At 31.4% G+C, this 20,708-nt stretch overlaps 1 protein-coding gene and 1 long non-coding RNA gene across 2 annotated transcripts; both read right to left on the bottom strand.

Moving 5' to 3' along the window:
• Positions 1-3,768: 3,768 nt before the first annotated feature.
• Positions 3,769-5,517, bottom strand: LOC9299239 (CLAVATA3/ESR (CLE)-related protein 44). The gene is made up of 2 exons (XM_002863117.2): positions 4,450-5,517; positions 3,769-4,142 (listed from the first exon to the last, which is right to left on the bottom strand). Exon 1 carries the CDS (start codon positions 4,783-4,785, stop codon positions 4,450-4,452), a length of 336 nt encoding a protein of 111 aa, XP_002863163.1. The 5' UTR covers positions 4,786-5,517; the 3' UTR covers positions 3,769-4,142.
• Positions 5,518-8,173: 2,656 nt separating this feature from the next.
• On the bottom strand, positions 8,174-10,522 carry LOC9299342. Its single transcript, XR_002331000.1, has 2 exons — positions 9,870-10,522; positions 8,174-9,135 (listed from the first exon to the last, which is right to left on the bottom strand). It is a non-coding gene; the product is annotated as an uncharacterized LOC9299342 (long non-coding RNA).
• Between the last annotated feature and the right edge of the window lie 10,186 nt (positions 10,523-20,708).

Below are 20,708 nucleotides of genomic sequence, written 5' to 3'. Positions count from 1 at the left end.
TTGCTTATAATTATTAAAGTCTATATTGATTACAGAGAATTGGATCAAGAGTCATACAAAACGATAGCAAGGAGAAATATCAAAGATATTTGTATACCAGATAGTGGAACAACGCACACTATTCTGAGACATCAGAGATTTTTCTCTGAATCAAAACCGACAAAAATTATTGTCAATACAATATCGGGTCCTACGGACTTGATTGAAGGAAGTGGCAAAACAAATTTTAAATTTCCTAATGGAAGAAAGTTTTCCATAAATAATGCCTTATATTCTCCAAATTCTAAGAGGAATTTGTTGAGTTTCAAAGACATATACCTTCAAGGATATGAAACTCAGTCTGCAACTGAGGATGGAAAGAAGTATACGCATATAACTTCTAATAAATCTGGAAAAAGACATGTCTTGGAAAGATTTCCAGAACTTCCTTCTGGTTTACATCATACCTATATAGATGCCATAGAATCACATCTTGTGATCAAAAGAAATCCAGAAGATTTCGTATTATGGCATGATCGCCTTGGTCACCCAGGCACCACAATGATGCAAAAAATCATAGAGGGCTCACATGGTCACTCATTGAAACATCATGAGTTGAATCATGGAAATAAAATGACATGTGCAGCATGTTCTCTTGGAAAATTGATCATAAGGCCATCGCCAACCAAAATTGATAAAGAATCACCAAAGTTCATTGAACGAATTCAAGGCGATTTTTGTAGACCGAGACATTCACCATGTGGACCATTCCACTATTCTATGGTAATGATTGACGCATCTAGCAGATGGTCACATGTTTGTCTATTGCCATCTCGAAATCTGGCATTTGTGAGATTTATAACTCAGATAATCAAATTAAGAGCTCAGTTCTCTGATTATTCCATTAAGAGAATTAGACTAGACAACGCTAGTGAATTCACATCCCAAGCATTCAATGATTATTGTATGGTAACGGGAATTGAAGTTGAACATCCTATAGCTCATGTTTATACACAAAATAGCTTGGCAGAATCATTAATTAAACGTTTGCAATTGATTGCAAGACCATTGATCATGAGATCAAAACTTCCAACCTCTGTATGGGGACATGCCATTTTGCATGCAGAAGAACTCATTCGGATAAGACCAAGTGCATACCATAAATACACCTCACTACAGTTAGCATTTGGCGAGAACCAAATATATCCCATCTAAGAATTTTTGGTTATGCGGTGTATGTGGATATAGCACCACCACAACGTACAAATATGGGACCACAAAGAAGGTTAGGAATATATATTGGCTGTGATTCTGCATCAATTATAATATACCTAGAACCGCAGACTGGTGATGTCTTTACGGCACGATTTGCCGATTGTCACTTTGATGAGAAAGTATTCCCGGTTCTAGGGGGAGAAAATAAGCAAGTATGAAAAGAAATTAAATGGTTTGTACCATCCCTGTTACACCTTGATCCTCCTACAAAACAGTCAGAAATAAAAGTTCGACGAATTGTGCATTTGCAAAGTATAGCAAATCAACTTCCCGATGCTTTTGCATATACAAAAACGGTAACTAAATCATATATACCAGCTGCAAATGTTCATGCTCGAATTGAAATACCACAAGAACGTGGAGGAACAGATGATACGCGTGAGTCTAAAACACGTTTGAAACGTGGTAGACCAGTTGGTGATAAGGATTAAAATTCTAGAAAACGAAAGGAAGTTAGAAAGCATGATATTCCCAAAATAGCAGAAAGCATTTTGGAAGAAACGAATCATGAGTCTAATGACAATGATGAACATCATGAGCCTGAAACAAATCATGAGATTTATATCAACTATCCATAATGAAAAGATCTGGGATCAAAATAAAATATATGATGTTAATGACGTTTTCTCATACCTTTTGTCAAAGGAAATTGATGAGGAAAACGAGGATCGAGAACCAAAGTCTGTGTATGAATGTCAAAAGAGACATGACTGGATAAAATAGAAAGATGCAATACAAGTCGAACTTGATTCGCTCAATAAGCAAAATGTCTTCGGACCTATTGTACTCACACCTGAAGATGTGAGACCGGTTGGATACAAATGGGTCTTCGTTAGAAAACCAAATAAGAAAAATGAAATTACGAAATACAAGGCTCGTCTCGTAGCTCAAGGATTTTCTCAAAGACCCGGGATTGATTATGAGAAAACATATTCCCCCGTTATGGATGCTATAATGTTAGATTTCTGATGCGTTTAGCAGCTGGCGAAAATCTAGAGATGCGTCTCATGGATGTCGTTACAACATATTTATATGGATCATTAGATACAGATATCTATATGAGAGTTCCCAATAGGTTTAATATGACAGAAGCATTAAAATCTAAACCCAAAGAGTTGTGTGCAATAAAGTGCAGAGATCATTATATGGGTTAAAGCAATCTGGACGAATGTGGTATAATCGTCTCAGTGAGCATTTAACGAAAGAAGGATATGTGAATGATCCTATATGCCCATATGTTTTCATAAAGAAAACAGATTTCGGATTTGTGATAATCGCATTATATGTTGATGATCTAAACATAATCGGGACTCAAGCAGAAATACATAAAGCAACAAACTATTTAAAAGGAGAATTTGAGATGAAAGATCTCAAACAGACAAAATTTTGTCTTGGCCTACAAATTGAACATACTCAAAAGGGTATATTTGTACATCAATCCACATATACCAATAGAGTGTTAAAACATTTTAATATAGATAAGGCAACTCCTCTCAGTACTCCAATGGTCGTTAGAACACTTAATGTTGAAAGTGATCATTTCCGACCACCTGAGGAGAATGAAGAGATACTCGGTCCTGAAGTACCGTATCTAAGTGCAATTGGAGTCCTTATGTATCTTGCAAATTGCACTCGACCTGATATATCATTTTCAGTCAATCTTTTGGCTAGATTTAGTTCATTCCCTACACGAAGACATTGGAAGGGGATTAAACATGTCTTTCTTTATCTTCAAGGGACTGTTGATTTAGGGTTACTTTATCCTAAAAATATAAATGGTCAAATGATTGGTTTTGCAGATGCATGATATTTATCAGACCCACACAAACCTCGATAACAAACAGACGCTTGGAGATACGTATTCACAATTGGAGATACTGCTATATCATGGCGTTCTCAAAAGCAGACGCTTGTAGCTACTTCTTCAAATCATGTTGAAATCATCGCACTCCATGAAGCGAGTAGAGAATATGTATGGCTACGATCAATAAGTCGACACATTCAAACAAGTAGTGGAATTCGTCTGAATACGGAGCCAACTATCTTATATGAAGACAATTCACGATTGGAGATATAATTATAGTATTTAATTTAAACATGTATTTATTTTAAAATATAATTATTCAAGCCATTTTTTTGTCCTTCAGATTGTATAAAGTACAAAAGTGTCATTAAAATGAAATATAATCTATATTCCTCTAATTAAAAGCGGTTGACAAAAAAAAACATCTATATTATTTTCCACATTCTGAAAATATTCAGTGCAGATTTTTAATTTCACATAAAATTTTGTGTTTAACTGATAATTTTTTTTTTTTGTCGAAGAACTAAAAACTTTCTTTCTAATAGCACTTCAATATAATGAATATGATAGAATAAACTTGATAAGATTGATTAATTGTGCTCTAAATCTAATAAGCAGCCAATTGATTTTTGACATATTATCATTCGTACGTATATCCCCCATTATTTATTGATATTATATTTATAGATACATACTATATATAAAAGAAATAAAACATAAATGTGAGAGAATTATATAGATGGATACATACACGTGTGAAAAGTATTCTCGTTTTTTTCTATACAATGCTAACTTCCAAAACTTAAAATATGAGAATCTTTATAATTAGCATTAAATTGTCAATGCTTAGTTGCTTGCAATCCAAATAACACATTTGGTTTTATCAAGCCAAAGATTTATCGTTTTTTGAGGTTCATGAGATGATTCTTGAGTTGGTTATTGTGTAGGCGGGAAACAACAATCACTTGTTTTGCTGGGCATGTCAAGCACATTTCTGTTATCTTTGTAAGAAAGTAGTGAAGAAATCTGCTCAGCATTATGGACCAAAGGGTTGCAAGCAACACACTGATGGGTAAAGGCATGTCTGCAAAGATCAAACATAGATTCTGTTTTTCTTTTCCAGAGTTTGTCATTTGTTTTAAGGTCCAAAGAAATGTTGATAAATCTTTTAATATCAAAAGATTAAAACAAACGAAGAAGGGAAATTCAAAAAAGAAACACAGATATATAATTAAAAGTCAATCCATTACAAATCACTTCCATAGTAATCTATATTAACTCATCTTTCAAACACACAATTTAACCTTTTACCAAAAAAAAAAAAAAATCTTTCAAACACACCCCAAATATTAAAATAAATTACCAATTACCCAAAAAAAACGGTTGCTCACCTAGTTGGAGATAGGGTTTGGACCACTTGGAACCTCATGAGCTTCAGCTCCGAACTCTCTCCTCCTCTTCCTCGAAGAAGAAGAACTGCGACTCCGTCTAGTGTGAGTTGTTGGACGCAAATTCATAGTGGATGAAGATGGAGTCGAAGGTTGTAGAAGGAACCTCGTGGAAGGAGTTTTAGTATTCTTAGATGAGGATTCATGGAGGTGATGACTCATTGAACTTATAGGGCTAATGAGAACAAAGAAAGCTAAGAAGATGATTGTGATGATGAAACGGATGAGTTGATTGAGATGCAGTGACTTGATGCTGGTTTGACCAATTGTAGTTGCCATGCAGTTTAGAAGAACAAAAAACCACCCCCCAAAACTTCAAGCAAGGCTCAATATCCATGAACCAGCGCGATATCAAATAAAAAGCAAAAGAGAAATCTAGCAAGAATAAGGATTTGAAGGAGGAGCTTGATGAGGTAACTATGAGAGAGAGAGAGAGATATTCAAATTTCCACACACACACTTTAATCTAATAATGGTATAATAAAGATGTTGTTGGAAAACATCGCATCAAGATTGTTCAGCCTTTGAGAAGAAAAATGGGACACCTGCTTATAAAAAAAGTGTGGCAGATATGTCACGAGGTGTCAAATTACTTAAAAGCCCTTTTCCGTGAGCATCTTTGAAGAGTACTGTGAGACATATACATGGGACAGACTAGGGTTTGAATAAGATATCAGTTCAGGTTTTTCTTTGGTTTGGTTACGGTTTTGCCCCTATGAATGTTTCTAGTTTTTGGTAGGACTGCCACTGAAGAAGAGGAAATATCAAGGAAAAGGCCAAAGCCTGTAATGGTCAATTGGCTATGGCAAAGAATCTTGAAAGCTGAGGAAATATAAAAGCAAAAGAGACGAGGTGAAATAAAGAAGGTTTCATGCTCTTTTTCTCCTTTTGATTTATTTCTCAAGACTTTTTGTAGCTTTACTTGCCTCCCTAAGAAAATGTTATGTTGACTACGCTTCGCCGATTATATATAGATATTGCGTGTATAAAATAATGTCCCAATTAAAAATAGTCAAGAGACTTTAAAGAAATGAGTACAATATTAAAAAAAGAAATTACATACACATTGCAAGATCAATTGTTATTGTTTTACTTTAGATACGTTATTCAATATTATCTCGTAAAAGGTTTGTTGTTTTTTAAAGCGTCATTGTCAATTAATTCCATTTTCGGTGGTATAATAGTTAGAAAACTTTAGTTTTTTTTTTTTTTATAACAGTGTGTTTATGTGTACGCATTTAAACCCACGAAGAACAGAGGTGGGTTTAATCCATTACATGTGACCACCTCACTACAAAGATCCTGTCAAGAAGTTATATATCTACCAAAAATACTGTACACCACATTTCCTTTACGTGATACTCCAAAAGAAAACATGAAATAGAGATAAAAGGAGACGACTACATATTTTCATCAAATATTTGCATGGGTGAGTTACTCAAATAACACATAAAAATGTGTTTATTACTTATATAGCTTGTATTATTTAGTTCATCATTAATGGCCAAATAACCCTTGAATTGTTGTTGTATGAAAAAAGTTATTACAAAACTGTCATTAAAAGATGCTGCCACGTCAGAGAGAGAAAGTGAGTTTTAAGAGGGAAAATTTCCCTCCACATCAAAAGTCTATCGTTGTAGTGACGATAGAGTTAATAGGTTTTGGTAGATTATCACGTTAGAGTTATTAGGTTGAATAAGTTATGTGATAGAGTAATAAGGCGATAGAGTTATTTGATTGAGTTAATTACAGTGGTGGCAGAGTTGAAAAAAAACCAGAGTTACATGACAGATTATGATGACTTTACGTTTACTAAAATAGCACCGTGACAGATTTAACGTATGTGGTGGCAGAGTTAAAAAAAAATTGAGTTATGCGGAAGAGTAACATGTAGTGGCAGCAGACTTAATGAGGGATATAGAGTTACTTGACAGATTTTGCGAAATAAGTCTGTCGTAACATGACAGAGTTAATCCTTATGACAGAGTTATTTTTTAACTCTGTCCTAACGAGGCAGAGTAACGGTTTACTCAACTAGCACGTTTGAACGTTTTTTTGGACGTATGTGGTGGTAGATTTAGAAGAAATTGTTAGCGATTAGATTTAAGTAGGGCGAACATAACATTATGAATTATCGATTTTACCCTTTAAAAAAATTTATATTACAACATTTTATTTTTTGTGGGGTCCTTGACAACTAGATATTGTACATAGTTGTATGTAGATGTCTTGTTGTCCTGATTCTTTCATAGTTGAACTAAATGAAATTTCGTCATTTTGAAGTTGAACTTTGAAATCGAAAATATAAATCTAGTTGGTCACATTAATTTTCACATTAGATCGGTTTTTAAGAAGTTTTGATAGGAAAATATTCAGGAAATAAAGTTTCACTATTTATTGCATCAATATAGGTCATCATGAACTAAATGTTTCTTGTTACACAAAGAGTGATTTGTGTAAAAACAAGTTTATTATCAAATAAATTTATAAAAATTTATATATTATATTTGAAAATAGAAAATGTAATAAATTATTAAAGTTTAAAGTTTTTAATGTTAAAAACCACTTGTTACGATTTAATTTTTAAAATTTCATAGATAAAATTTTAATTTTAAACTCCTCTTAGTTGTACAAGTTGAACCAGAAACTTTATTTTGGTATGCAATTTATATGAGTTTATGTTTTTACAAAATTTTAACCTTTTACAAAAAAAAAAAAAAAAAAAAAATCTTTCAAACACACCCCAAATATTAAAATAAATTACCAATTACCCAAAAAAAAACGGTTGCTCACCTAGTTGGAGATAGGGTTTGGACCACTTGGAACCTCATGAACTTCAGCTCCGAACTCTCTCCTCCTCTTCCTCGAAGAAGAAGAACTGCGAGTGTGAGTTGTTGGACGCAAATCCATAGTGGATGAAGATGGAGTCGAAGGCTGTAGAAGGAACCTCTTGGAAGGAGTTTTAGTATTCTTAGATGAGGATCCATGGAGGTGATGACTCATTGAACTCATTGTACAAGTTGAACCAAAAACATAAACTCATATAAATTGCATACCAAAATAAAGTTCCTGGTTCAACTCGTATAACTAAGAGGAGTTTAAAATAAAAATTATATCTATGGCATTTTAAAAATTAAATCGTAACACATGATTTTTAACATTTAAAACTTTAAACTTTAATAATTTTTTACATTTTCTATTTTCAAATATAATATATAAATTTTTAATAATTTATTTGATCATAAACTTGTTTTTACACAAATCACTCTTTGTGTAACAAGGAACATTTAGTTCATGATGACCTATATTGATGCAATAAGTATTGAAAATATTATTTCCTGAATCTTTTCCTATCAAAACTTCTTAAAACCCGATATAATGTAGAAATTAATGTGACCAACTAGATTTATATCTTCGATATCAAGGTTCAACTTTAAAATGACTAAATTTCATTTTGTTCAACTATGAAATAATCAGGACAACAACACATCTACATACAACTATGTACAATATCTAGTTGTCAATAACCCAACCAAAATATAAAATGTCGTGTTCACACTGGTTTGACTCGACTTTGACTGAATCCAGGCCCACCCACATAATTAATTTTTTTGTTGTTTCTTCCTTCAATTTAAATATCTCTTCTCTGCTAAGTACTTTTATTTTATTTTTGGTTGAAATGTGATAAAATTCATGATAATTGTTGTGAAACAGAACACGACATTGTCTTAAGAAACCAAAAGATATTTTAATTGTTAGTATTTCCCTACTTAACCAATTCTCTGTCCTCTTATTCTTCTTCTCCTTCTCCGTTTCGATTTTACAAGATTCGACCTTTCGAAAGCCTATACCTAATTCCGATTCTCGATTCTCGATTTCGGTAAGCGAACATAAACAAAAGCAGAAATCGCTACAATTTTTTTTCCTAATTACACAGATCCAAAAAAAACAAAGACCTTCTTCAGACCCAAGTAACCGAAACCAAAGAATTAGCAAGCCCAGATTCTTCAAAAATCGTATTAGATCCAAAATAAAGATTCTTATATTCCCCAGGAAACGCTTGAATCAATTTAAAACGCGTGAACATGCCAGCCATACAAAAAATAAAGAGTCAAGAGATCTTGCCAACAAATGTTAACAAAAAGAGCACATGTCTGAAATTCAAAGAATTCAAGCCATTGAACCAAGTGAATCAAGCTGTTACAGGAAATGCAGAGGAAATGAGGCAGAAAACAACCATTTGAGTTACCTATTTGATTAAATGTGAAATGATACATGAAAACTTTGATAAACACTATTTTCACTTCAATTAATAACAACACTACCTGCAGGGCTAAGCTTTGAAAAATCTAATCCAGCAACAAACACAAAACTCATAAAACACATCTAAGGCCTACACCACATAACCAGAGGCTAAAGCCACAATAACCAAGGATCCATGACACAAGCACAAGCATTTCGCTTGTCAAAAGACAATTCATGATCAGTCAGGGGCTTTCAAGGCTCTTATTCTAGAACGATGTCGTATATCGCCACAATTATGTCCATTCCGTTTCCATCTACTTTCATTCTCAAAGCTCCGGTGAGTGATACTTGCAGTGTCTCTGAGGTTGGTCTCTGGAAAGTCGCCTGGTAAATAGAAATAAATGATACAACTACTGATAAATATTACATGTGTAAAGTTCGACAAAAACACCAATTATGTAAAGAGTGACAAAGCCAATGAAGGAAGAGTGAGCCACATTATTCTGTTATGTCAAGAACTCATTGATTTCGTGACCAGATAATCTTATAACACAATATCAACAAGAACATGTCGTTGAACCAAAATTTCTCATAGATGTTGTTTAGTCAAGGTTCACCAATAGTTGCAAATTCTAATGCTATAGAAGCTTCCTGCATTCATAAACCTACCTCCCTGTCATATACCCCATAACTATCTAGAAAGCAACCACATTAACCACACTTTTAGCAGAGACAAAACCCCTTCAAAAGCAATGTACTCATAAATGTCTAATGAATATGTTGAGAAAACAGATGACCCCCAGCGACCGGAATATAGCCCCGGTATCTAAAGAGAATTCTTGGATGAACAATGTTAAACATTAACAAGATTCACGGGCAACGATACCGCAAGTCATATTCATGGAACACATTGTTCTAACACAGAATCATATACAGGAACATGTCCATGTTCTTGAATCTGCAGGCGAGAAGCAAAATTCGTAGCTGATGTTTGATTCACTTGGATTCCTATACACTTAGATTGAAATCACATAAACAAGAGCTGAAATCTATCATAAATCTAATTCCTCCACATCAAGATCATCATCACAATCATCTACAATGTTAAGAAAACTCACCCGGAAAGCTGGAGAAGGAAACCTAGGCGCTTCGGAGATTGATTTTAACAGCGTCTCTTCCTCGTTTCCGATCAATTGAGAACAGCCTTGAACTACAAGCTGCGGAGTAAACATCGTATCCAGATTCAACGCCTCTACATACGCCTTTTGCCTCACCGTCCATTGGCTCGATCCATACGGTCTTCTCTTCCGAGAGTTGTTCTAATTGTTCCCCCAATGTAGAAAGGCTCAGAGAAGCATAGACAGTTGGACGTTTAGCAGAGCAACAGACGAAGCTTCAGGGTGGCTAAGCGGAGGATAACGGTGGTGATAAGGACCACCAACGGCGAATCTTGGATTGGAATTGAGGTAGAGGGAAGAGAGATATCTTTGAAGAGAGAGAGAAGAGAAGAGGTATCAAAGTCTTAGGGTTCACACTCTTCAATTGCTCCGGGTTTGTAAAGCTTTGTTCCAGCCGATATACGCCTCCGGTTGCCATCCTCCGTCGCTTCTTTCCGAAACCGTCGCGAAACCAGTGACCTAGCAAAACTTCCGTCAATCGAAATCTATCAAATCTTTATCCACTAACTAGGCCCTATGAAAAAAACAAATCGAAATCTATGATGACCTTATCCGATTTCGCCTTCGCCACCGGAATCGAATCCTTCCGAGATATCGCCGTAACAATCGACGTTGCTTCGACAAAACCAAAAGAGAAAAGTTTTTGATGTGTTTAGGTTTTTTTTTCTCTTTCATTTATAATTTCTAAATTTTTTTTTGTTATTTTTAATTCAAAATGGCAAACAAGTAAATAAAATAGTTAGAGAGGCTTAAAAGACATTTGACAACTTTTAAGTGTTATTTGAGTAAGACCCCTCTCCACAGGTGCTATCTCAGTAATTAAGTCACTTTTAAGGTATATTTGAGCACATTTTCTCTATTTGCATGCCAATCAGATTTGATTGAAGAATTCGTGAAGACCAAAATTTTTGTCATATCAATTGCTATGACAGAACGAATAATTAACAAGAGTTTTTAATGGATATTATTAAAAGAAAAAGGAACCGTATCCTCTAGTCCAAACAATGGCTTTTGTTAAATAACATGGTTTAGGATATATCTTCACGTTATCACCTATGTATATATTCTCATCTATGTGTTTATGAACCTATATACGGGAATTGATTAGGGAACTTAAGGTGAAAAAAAACAAAGAATATTAGGTGGTGGAAGCATGCAGCTACATTGATCCAGTGATACCTTTAATTGTCTTTGCATATCACAAGAAGAATAATAATAAATGAAATTATATTATTCGATTTTGGAATAGTAGACTGTGCATGATTGTCTCCCATACGTTTACGTGTATTTATTGGGTCCAAAAATTTCTCGGTATCGTGCACTCGAGAACGATAGTACGTCGTGCTCATTTTCGTCATTTCTTTCATTTTCGTCCTTTTAAAATATTCATTTTATAAATCTTTTATTTTGTTAAGTTTTTTTTTTTCGCCATTTGTCCATTCCCATTGATGACGTTCATGGTACATATATAGTTCATAACAGAGTTTAGAATGTAGCTTTTCTAATTAAGGGCTAATCCATCTATATTTTTTATCAGAAAAAGTATTTGGATTAGAAAAAAAAAAAAAGTATTTGGATTAGCTATTTAAAATGGTACATACATATCAATTCTAATAAAACTATAAAAGCAACACATAAATGAGCAAGGTTTACTTCACAAATACCAAGGGGAGAAGAAAAAGAATAAGAAATTAACAAGATGCATGATTTAAACCACAAATATTTTTTTCAACCAAAACTATTGGATTTTGAAACAGAATTTATTTAAAAGTATAAAATAAAAATTGAAAAAATCAAATAATATGAAATAATAGCTACATGATAAAAAAGAGAATGGGACTGATATTTGATTGACCCTGATGACAATAACTCCATACCTGCTTCTGCTAGTCTGCTAGGCTCTTGTCTCCCTACAACCTTTTTCCAAACTTTTACATAAATATTAATACCAAAATTATAAATTATAAAGGTCCATGATTTTCTATAATAACAAAACCGTAGATTTTGTATCTTTTTTTGTCTCGTAGTTTTTGTATCTGGTTATAATTCAAAACAAAATTTGTATTAGTTTTTTTTTTTTTTTTTTTTTTTTTGCGACGTATTAGTTTGTGTTGAAGTTTAATTACAAATTACAATATTTGACGTATAAGTTTAAAGACAAATGATATCTTATTTTGCATTTAAAATAACCATGATATATATATATATATATATATATATTAGATTTTGATTATTTAATTAAACTAAAATTTTGAAAAATATTGCTTTTATGTATATATTATCCAGATAATTGGATATACATATCTCATATCTGGATTAGGATGAAATCAGACGTAAATTAGACGTCATTACGACCAAAGCAGTGCCCAATATTACATTTTATTTAGTTTTTGTACTAGATCTTGTAGCAATTTAAACGACACAAGAAACCAAACACATGGACATTGCCTCCTTGATGTTTTGTTTTGATTATCTTCGTTTAGATTTTTTGACGCCATATATGTCTATATGTTGAGTTGTTTACGTTTCAAACTTTTCCTACAATTTTGGGTTCAAAAGGTCAAAATGGTTGACGTGGACCTATAAATCTTATTAAATATGGATCTCATTTAAAGTTGTTAACTTAATTAAAAGTGGCTTGTAAGATCTAATTTGTGTTTACATTTGTATAACAAAATATTATATATATTTTATTAAAATATAATAGTTAGATTGTTTTATTTAACATTTTTCATAATTGTTTTTCGTCAAAAGCTAGTATATTAATTAATCAAATCATTACACAATAGTTTGTTTAGCCATGTAGGCGGAGTTACATAATCCGAAAAGAAAAAGAGCTAATTACAATCGAGTTTAGAAAGATGGTGAGCTGCGTTGTTACAAGATCGTTTGACAAAATTAACCCGTATATATTTAAACTTTGCTTTCCAATAGAAAATATCATGTAACAAATTTGCTATCTCGCTGTTCTTGGTGGATCCTTTAATTGTGTTGATTAACACTTCACGGTCTCCTTCAAATATATATAACCAAGGTGAAATCATAACATTTTCATAAATTACCCAGCAATTGTGAAAGAGAATAAAAAGACAATGCTTGTTGTGTCCCTGATCGTTTTCTTTGGTAGATTAGGCAATGGATTGTGCCCTCTAAAGTTATAGGAGTCGAATTTTGAAATAAAAAAACTAAAATAAAAAGGATGCATGCATTATAACTAATGTATTCACAATTAAAATGATCAGTCCAAAAGCTTGAGATAAAAGCAAACAAGGAGAGAAACGGTCTATTGGACTAAACAACGGACAATCTGATCTCTTGATCGGTGATAATTTGGTTGATTAAGTTAAACTTTACTCTCTCTTTTTGTCGTCAATCAATAGGTTCTACCCATGGTTAAAGTCTCGTAACAGATGGTAACACGATTTTTTGGGAACCATACTTCGATGAGAAAAGTTGCAAAGATGGATTACCACTTGACTAAATTGGACTTCTCGATTAAATTTAATTAATACTTAGAATTTTGGTTGATTTTCATTTTTTTCAAACTTTTATAATTTAAAACAATTCAAATATTTCAATAGGAAGAATAAAATTTATATAATTAATATCTTGCGGGTATTGTCAAGCCCTACGTGCTGACCTATCCGCTAGAATCTTAGTTGATTTATTTTAGTTTTGTTAATTTATTGGACATTATGCCATTAAGTGATTACTATCTTTATTATCAGTCACCATATATACCATCCAAAATTGAGCTCAATCTCGTGGTAATTTATAGTAATAAACATTATGTAAATAATCAATTTTGAAATGTTTGCATATTAAATGATTCTATAAAAAACATTTTGTATAAATTAGTTGAATCCTTTTCAATTTTCAAATTTTTTTTTCTTAAAGATGTAAAGAGACTAGAAATATTAGTTGTACACTTAATTATACTAAGCAAGATACATATACAAATTTAATATTTTTTAAGATTCAACATTTAATACTTTTTTCTCATCGAAGTGATTAATCTAAGAGAGTGAACATTCTTTTTGCTAGGAAGCTTTCAACAATCTCTTCATAGATAAAATATTTGAATCAAAAAAAAAATAAAAAATATATATATATATATATATATATTTATTTGAATCGAAATTTAAATGATTAATGTATAACGATGAATGTTTGCCCACAGTTGAATGAAACGCGAAACTGTAGTAAGCTTATGATGTTGGTTTTATCGTCAAGAACACTCTACCACCATGCACGAATTGCATAAATCTAATTTTAAACAAGGATAATATTTCAAAGGGGACTTGGCAACGTTGCTTTCATTAACCAAAATAAAATAAAAAAATTAAGATGAATGAGGACCCCATCCACTACACACAACCACGCAAAAAGGTCTTTATGATAATAATTTTACAATGATATAGATTCACTAAATCCTGAGCAAACATATCCAATGACAATTTTCACCGATCTTTTTTCTCAAGATTTTGGATTCCTGGCTTTGTTCTTGACAGTGATGCTTCATCAAGTTTTTCGTTTCTTTTTCTTTCTTATTTTCGATATATTTTGTTTTCCCATGTTACAGAAAAAAAATGTAAAACAAAGCCATATATTTTGTTTTTTTCCATGTAATTAATACGTAATACAAAGACGAAGAATCTGTATATATAATGGGAGAGTTTTCTCTCCTCTTAGGGTGTCCACATCATCACCAAATTAATATTATGGATCCTACTAATAATTATTTCAAAATATTTAATTTCATAGTTAATTACATCTCATTATCAAAGAAGTAATCATCAATTAATGCACAGTTTTAAATAAAGGTTACATGAATAATAATAACACAAGTGTAACATATTTACATATAAAACACTTAAATTAATTTTTTGTTAATATATAACTTAAAATGAACATAATCCCTAAATATTTAATTAATAAATAAAAAAATAATTATGAAAATTTCATAAAAATACCAATGTTATTTAAGATGGACAAAAAGCTTCTTAATGAAATTTATTATACAATTAAAAACAAATAATAACTTATTAAAAATAAAAAACGTTTAAAAACTATCATTTTTAAGAATAATAAAGAAACCTCAAATATAATTTAGGATGAAAAAAGAATTGAATTGAAATGGAAAGCTATAAGAGTTTTTTTTTTTTAATAATAAGAAGATATTCATATTTCATGGAAACATTAAATTAAAGAGATCATAATGAAGTGGAAGAAATTTATTTAAAATAATATTATTTTTAGATTAAAAAAAATGGTTAAATGTTATAGTAAATGTATGATTGTAAAAGTTTTTTTAAGATATAAGAAATAATTCATATTTAAAATTGAATATTATATTTCAAGAGAGTAATAGTATAAATTCACATTGACGAAAAAATATAAAAATTAATTGTATCTTAATATTAAATTATAGTAAAATATAAAAATAAAAATAATAAAGTTATATCTATATTATTGTTTGCTTTCTAAATAAAAAGGTGAATATGTTTAAATATAGGTAAAAATCTAAATAAGTAGTGTTGAGGAAATTTTAACAAATATATATCTTTCGTAAAATTATATTACGTTGAAGCATGAAAACCATATAATTAATAAAATAAAATAAACTAAAAAGATGAAAATGAGGAAATAGTTTTCAGTTAAGAATCAATTTAAAGTTTTATTAAAGTGAGCATAGAAGATAAAAAAAGAGTAGATGTTGGGAAGCGAACAAATGCATCATAGAAGATGACGAAAAATATTTGAAGAGAAATTGAGTAGTGCTTGAAGCATCGGATATATGTATGCACATGACTAAACGATATTCATCAGATATATGTATGCATTATCGGATAGTTTGGTTTAGTAAACCAGACTATCATATTCAATATCAGGTTAAATCGTCGAGCCATGTAAGCGTAGTAGGATAGATAAGATTAAGACATTCATGATTTGGTCAAAACTTTCCTTAAGGTATGATGGTCTTGCTTCAATAGGTAAATTGTGCTCTCCAAACCTATTGAAGCGGTATGAATATTACGTTTATATATTTTCATAAATTGATGTTCAAACTCAGCAAATTTACTTTTAGTATGAGGTACGAATAGGTCAAAACATCAAAGACAGTTATATTTACAAGATTTGTTTATGGAAATAACTCTCTTTTTGATAAAAAAAAAATTCATTGATGACTACAGAGACCGATTAATCTTATATAACTTTTGTTATTACGCGGTACGTACCAAATATATTTTATAATTTTCTATGTTGTAGATTGTTTTGTAAAACAAGTATGAATATATATATATAGTTTTTAAAATTCAAGTGATTATGATTATTCTTAACATTTTGTATTATACCCAGTTGAAATTTGATATTCCGCGCAATGCGCGGACGAGTAAATCTAGTATAAACTTAATTAGAAAACAAAAACGCTGCTCTATATATTTATCATTGTACGCATGTAGATGATGTAGAATATTACCATAAGTCAGAGACAAGAAATAAATTTATAAAGGAAATGAGAATGGTCAATGAGATGTATCAAAGCATTCTTTAGTCATTTTACTGCATTCTTTCCGAGCATTATATTCTTGAGTGCTTTATCTTTGTGTAAAGCTATCACATCCAAAAGAAAAAAAAAAAAGCGCCTATGAATAACAAAGTTATTTTCATAAAATTGTTACAAATTTTCATAGGACATTAGTGGTAAATTGCCACAAATTTCTATTGAATTATTCTGATAAAAATAAGACAATCAAAACCATGTTGGTTGATTAAAACCTTTTTTCATGTTTACTAGTTTTATTTTATTTTTATTTTTTTATTATTTTCTAATACCAAGAGGTTTTAGAGCAAAGCCCGTAATCCTCCAGGCCCGAAACCACATCATGCAATATTAGTTTCATCCCAAGCGTCACTCGAACCGGCGACCACTAAGCTTCATCTAAGATCTTTACCAGTTGAGGTAATGACACTTGGTTAGTTTTAATAATTAGTAAAAATTTAAAATTTAAAACTAATTAAAAATAGATGAAATAAAATAAGATATATATATATATATATATACAATGAAAAGTTGTTAAAAAGTATTAATCTTTCGAACGTTAGAAATTAAAATGTTGTTAAAATACTAATGATCAATAAAATTAAAGTAAAATTGCATGTTTTCATTCGTCCTCTTCAAAAATATGTTGGAAGTTCTTGTTTAGAGCATCTCCAAAGGGGACCTCAAATTTGAAGTTTAGGGTTGTATCTCTCCAAACAAAAACCTCAAATTTAACTTCAAATTTTTTTGTATTTTGCATAATAGTCCTCGTTATTAATTATAATTACATAAAACCATAAAACTTTTATAAATAACAATAAAACATACATTAAAAATAATACAAACATTATTAAATAATAAAATATTACATTATAAAATAAAATTACACAAAATAATAAGAAAAACACACAATTGAAATCACAAATTAAAATTAAAATACCAAATTATTGAACCTAATTATTTCCGTAATGCTCCCATATATGATCAATCAATGTATTTCGAAGAGCTAGATGAGTCTCTTTATTTTTTATCTGTAGATTACGAGATAAAAATTGTTAAAATCGAGTATTTTCGTTTATTGCCATTTCTACAGTTGCCTCTGGTACTGATCTTGCTTTTCTAATCGGTGCGGTGATATCACGTTCATCCTCAATTATCATGTTATGCATTATAATGCACACAGTCATTATATCATGCAATACCTCTATTTTCCAATAACGTGCTTCTCCTACAATGATAGCAAACTTGGATTGTAGAACTCCAAACGCACGTTCAACATCCTTCCGACATGAATTTTGTCTTGCTGCAAATAATTTTTTCTTTGGACCTTGAGGATCACTTATAGTCTGAACAATAGTTGACCATTTTGGATAAATGCCATCAGCTAAGTAGTAACCCATGGTGTACTCTTGTCCCTGAATAATGTAATTAGCTGGAGGAGCGATACCTTGAGCAAGCTTTGAAAATAAGTTAGATGAATTCAAAACATTAATATCGTTGTTACTGTCTGGCATACCAAAATAGGCATGCAATATCCATAGATCGTAATCTGCCACTGCTTCAAGAATTATTATGGGTGATCCGCTACGGCTTGCAAATTGTCTTGCCCATGCAGTTGGACAATTTTTCCACTTCCAATGCATATAATCTAGACTACCCAACATTCCAGGAAATCCACGTTGTTGGCCGATATTAATAAGTCGGGCAACTTCCTCTGATATTGGTGACCTGAGATACCACTCCGAGAACAGTTCTACAATGGCGCGACAAAATCTCTTCATACATTCAATTGTTGTAGACTCTCCTATTTTGATGTATTCGTCTGCTGCATCAGTAGGCATACCATAGGCCAAAATCCGAAGAGCGGCTGTTACTTTTTTGAGGGTGGATAAGCCCATTTTACCAGTCACAAGACGATGTTGGGTGAAGTAGTTGTCATGTTGTTTAACAGCATCAACAATGTGGAGAAATAACCTCTTCGACATTCGAAATCGACGATGGAACTCTCTCTCACCAACATGATTATTAGAAAAATAATTATTGAACAAATTAAGATGAGCATTTTCTCCATCACGTTGTATAACTGCATGACCATGAATAGAGCCTCGATGACTTACGTGATCGCTTTCTTGAGTAATTTGGTGAAGAAGGCGGTTGTTGTTGACATACAAATTTGCTGCAATTTGTTCTTCTGTTGATGCATTTTCATTCATTAGCCATTCATCAAAATCAGATGAGTCTGAAGAAGAAGACGAATTTACAAAAGAAGATGGCTCTCCAATATTAAAATTTATTTTTACTAAGTTGAGATATTGTGATGTTTGTGAAACGTCCATGTATACATTTTTTTATAGATATACATTTTTTATTTGAGAAGATAAGGAAATCTTTCTAATTTAATCTACATCATCCATTAGATCTCTCACATTATCAGCCGTTGGATTAAAATCATATCCAATCCATCCAACTTGATAAGAAAATCTAAAAAATTGATTTGTAGCCATTCATTTGAAATCTTTTACATCCATTATCGTGTATAAATAATACACTTCATTCAATGAAAAAAATCACACTTCAAACAACTCATTTTATAAACAATATGGAAAAAAAACAGAGGCTCATCATTCACTCAACAAGAAGATGAGTTATTGTGTCGTGTATATTTAGAAATATCGCGAGATCCCATTGGTAGCAATAACCAAGCTATAGGAAAATTATGGAAAAAATAAAAAAAAGTTACAATAGTAAAAAAAATGGGAGTTGGGAATTAGAAGCAATAGGTCACTACAAGGTAGAATGAATACTATTATGCCGTTAGGAATTTGAAGAGCTGCATAATCCAAGTGGAGAATATGCATCCAAGTGGTGCGTCAGAAATTGACATTGTAAGTATATAATTTTTTCTACTCTAATTATATATGATATATGTTTGTGTAAATAACTAAATTTTTTGTTCTAAATGTTATGCAGATGGAAAAAGCCAAGAAATTGTTGGTACAAGTTGAGAAACTAAAGAAAGGTTTTAAATTCGATCATGTATGGGCTTTGCTGAAGGATATCCCAAAGTTCACAGACAGTGTTAGCGTCGGTATTCCAGATACTCCTAACACCGAGAGCGATATCGCCAGTTCTCCAACATCACAATCTCCAGGAATGTCATCATTTTCAATCAATTTAAGTAGTGAAGATGGTGGATCAAATTCATCACAACGTCCCATTGGATGAAAGAAAGCAAAACTCAAAAGAAATATTGCAGAAGGTAATAATTCATCTGCTGACACTTTGATTTCTTCAAATGAACAAATCCTAGATTTCTTAAAAGAAAGTGTAGCAACTAGGGAAAAAAGTTACGAGTAAGCTGAATTTCGTATGCAAAATCAAGTAAAAAAGTTAGCCCTAAAAGAAATGCACGAGGAGAACAAAATCTTGTTAAAAGATTTAGACACTATTGCTGATAGTAATACCCGTACGTATATTCGATCTGAACAAGCAAGAATCATACACAAAAAAAATCAAGAACAACCACAACAATCTCTAATTTCACCAAATTTTTATGGACCATATTTTGGTGATCTTGGAGGTTCGGGATGAAATTTACATGAATATTAGTATTGTTGTAGTATATAATTTGTATAATATTTATATTTTCATGTAATTTTATTTTCCTCTCTTTTTTTATTTTTTGTAATAAATTTGCTTAATGTAATATTGGTATTGTGTAATATTTTTTTTTAATGTTATGTAATATTTTATATTATTTTATGTTGTTTATTTACTGTTATCTGGAAAAATGAAATTTCTATTTATAAGACATAAAAATTTTAAGGACTAATATGATAAAATAATAAATTAGTAAAAGTATTTATAAGATATAAATAATTATGAGGACCAAACTGCAAATAAAAAAAGACAAAACCTCAAATTTGAGGTTTTGAGGTTGCTTTTGGAGAACCAAAAACCTTATATTTGAAGATTTGAGGTTGCCTTTAGAGATGCTCTTAGTAGATTATAAGGTAGATGAACTCAATCATACAGTAGAATGTGGTGTAATTATCAGCATGAATATAAGAAGATCTATACTTTAGGCTGTAACATCCTTGTTTTATGATGTTCACGTCCCCCATGATATTAATACTTCTCTCTAAAATATGTTGGAGTAGCGGAAAGCTAGTTGTTGAATGTCAGGAGGAGTTAAATGGTTAACAAGATCGAGATATCCACTTTCCATTCAACAT

Source organism: Arabidopsis lyrata, assembly GCF_000004255.2.
Source record: "Arabidopsis lyrata subsp. lyrata unplaced genomic scaffold ARALYscaffold_9, whole genome shotgun sequence".
NCBI classification, from domain to species: domain Eukaryota; kingdom Viridiplantae; phylum Streptophyta; class Magnoliopsida; order Brassicales; family Brassicaceae; genus Arabidopsis; species Arabidopsis lyrata.
The sequence above is the reverse complement of the archived record's forward strand: the minus strand, read 5'-3'. Positions and strand labels throughout refer to the sequence as shown.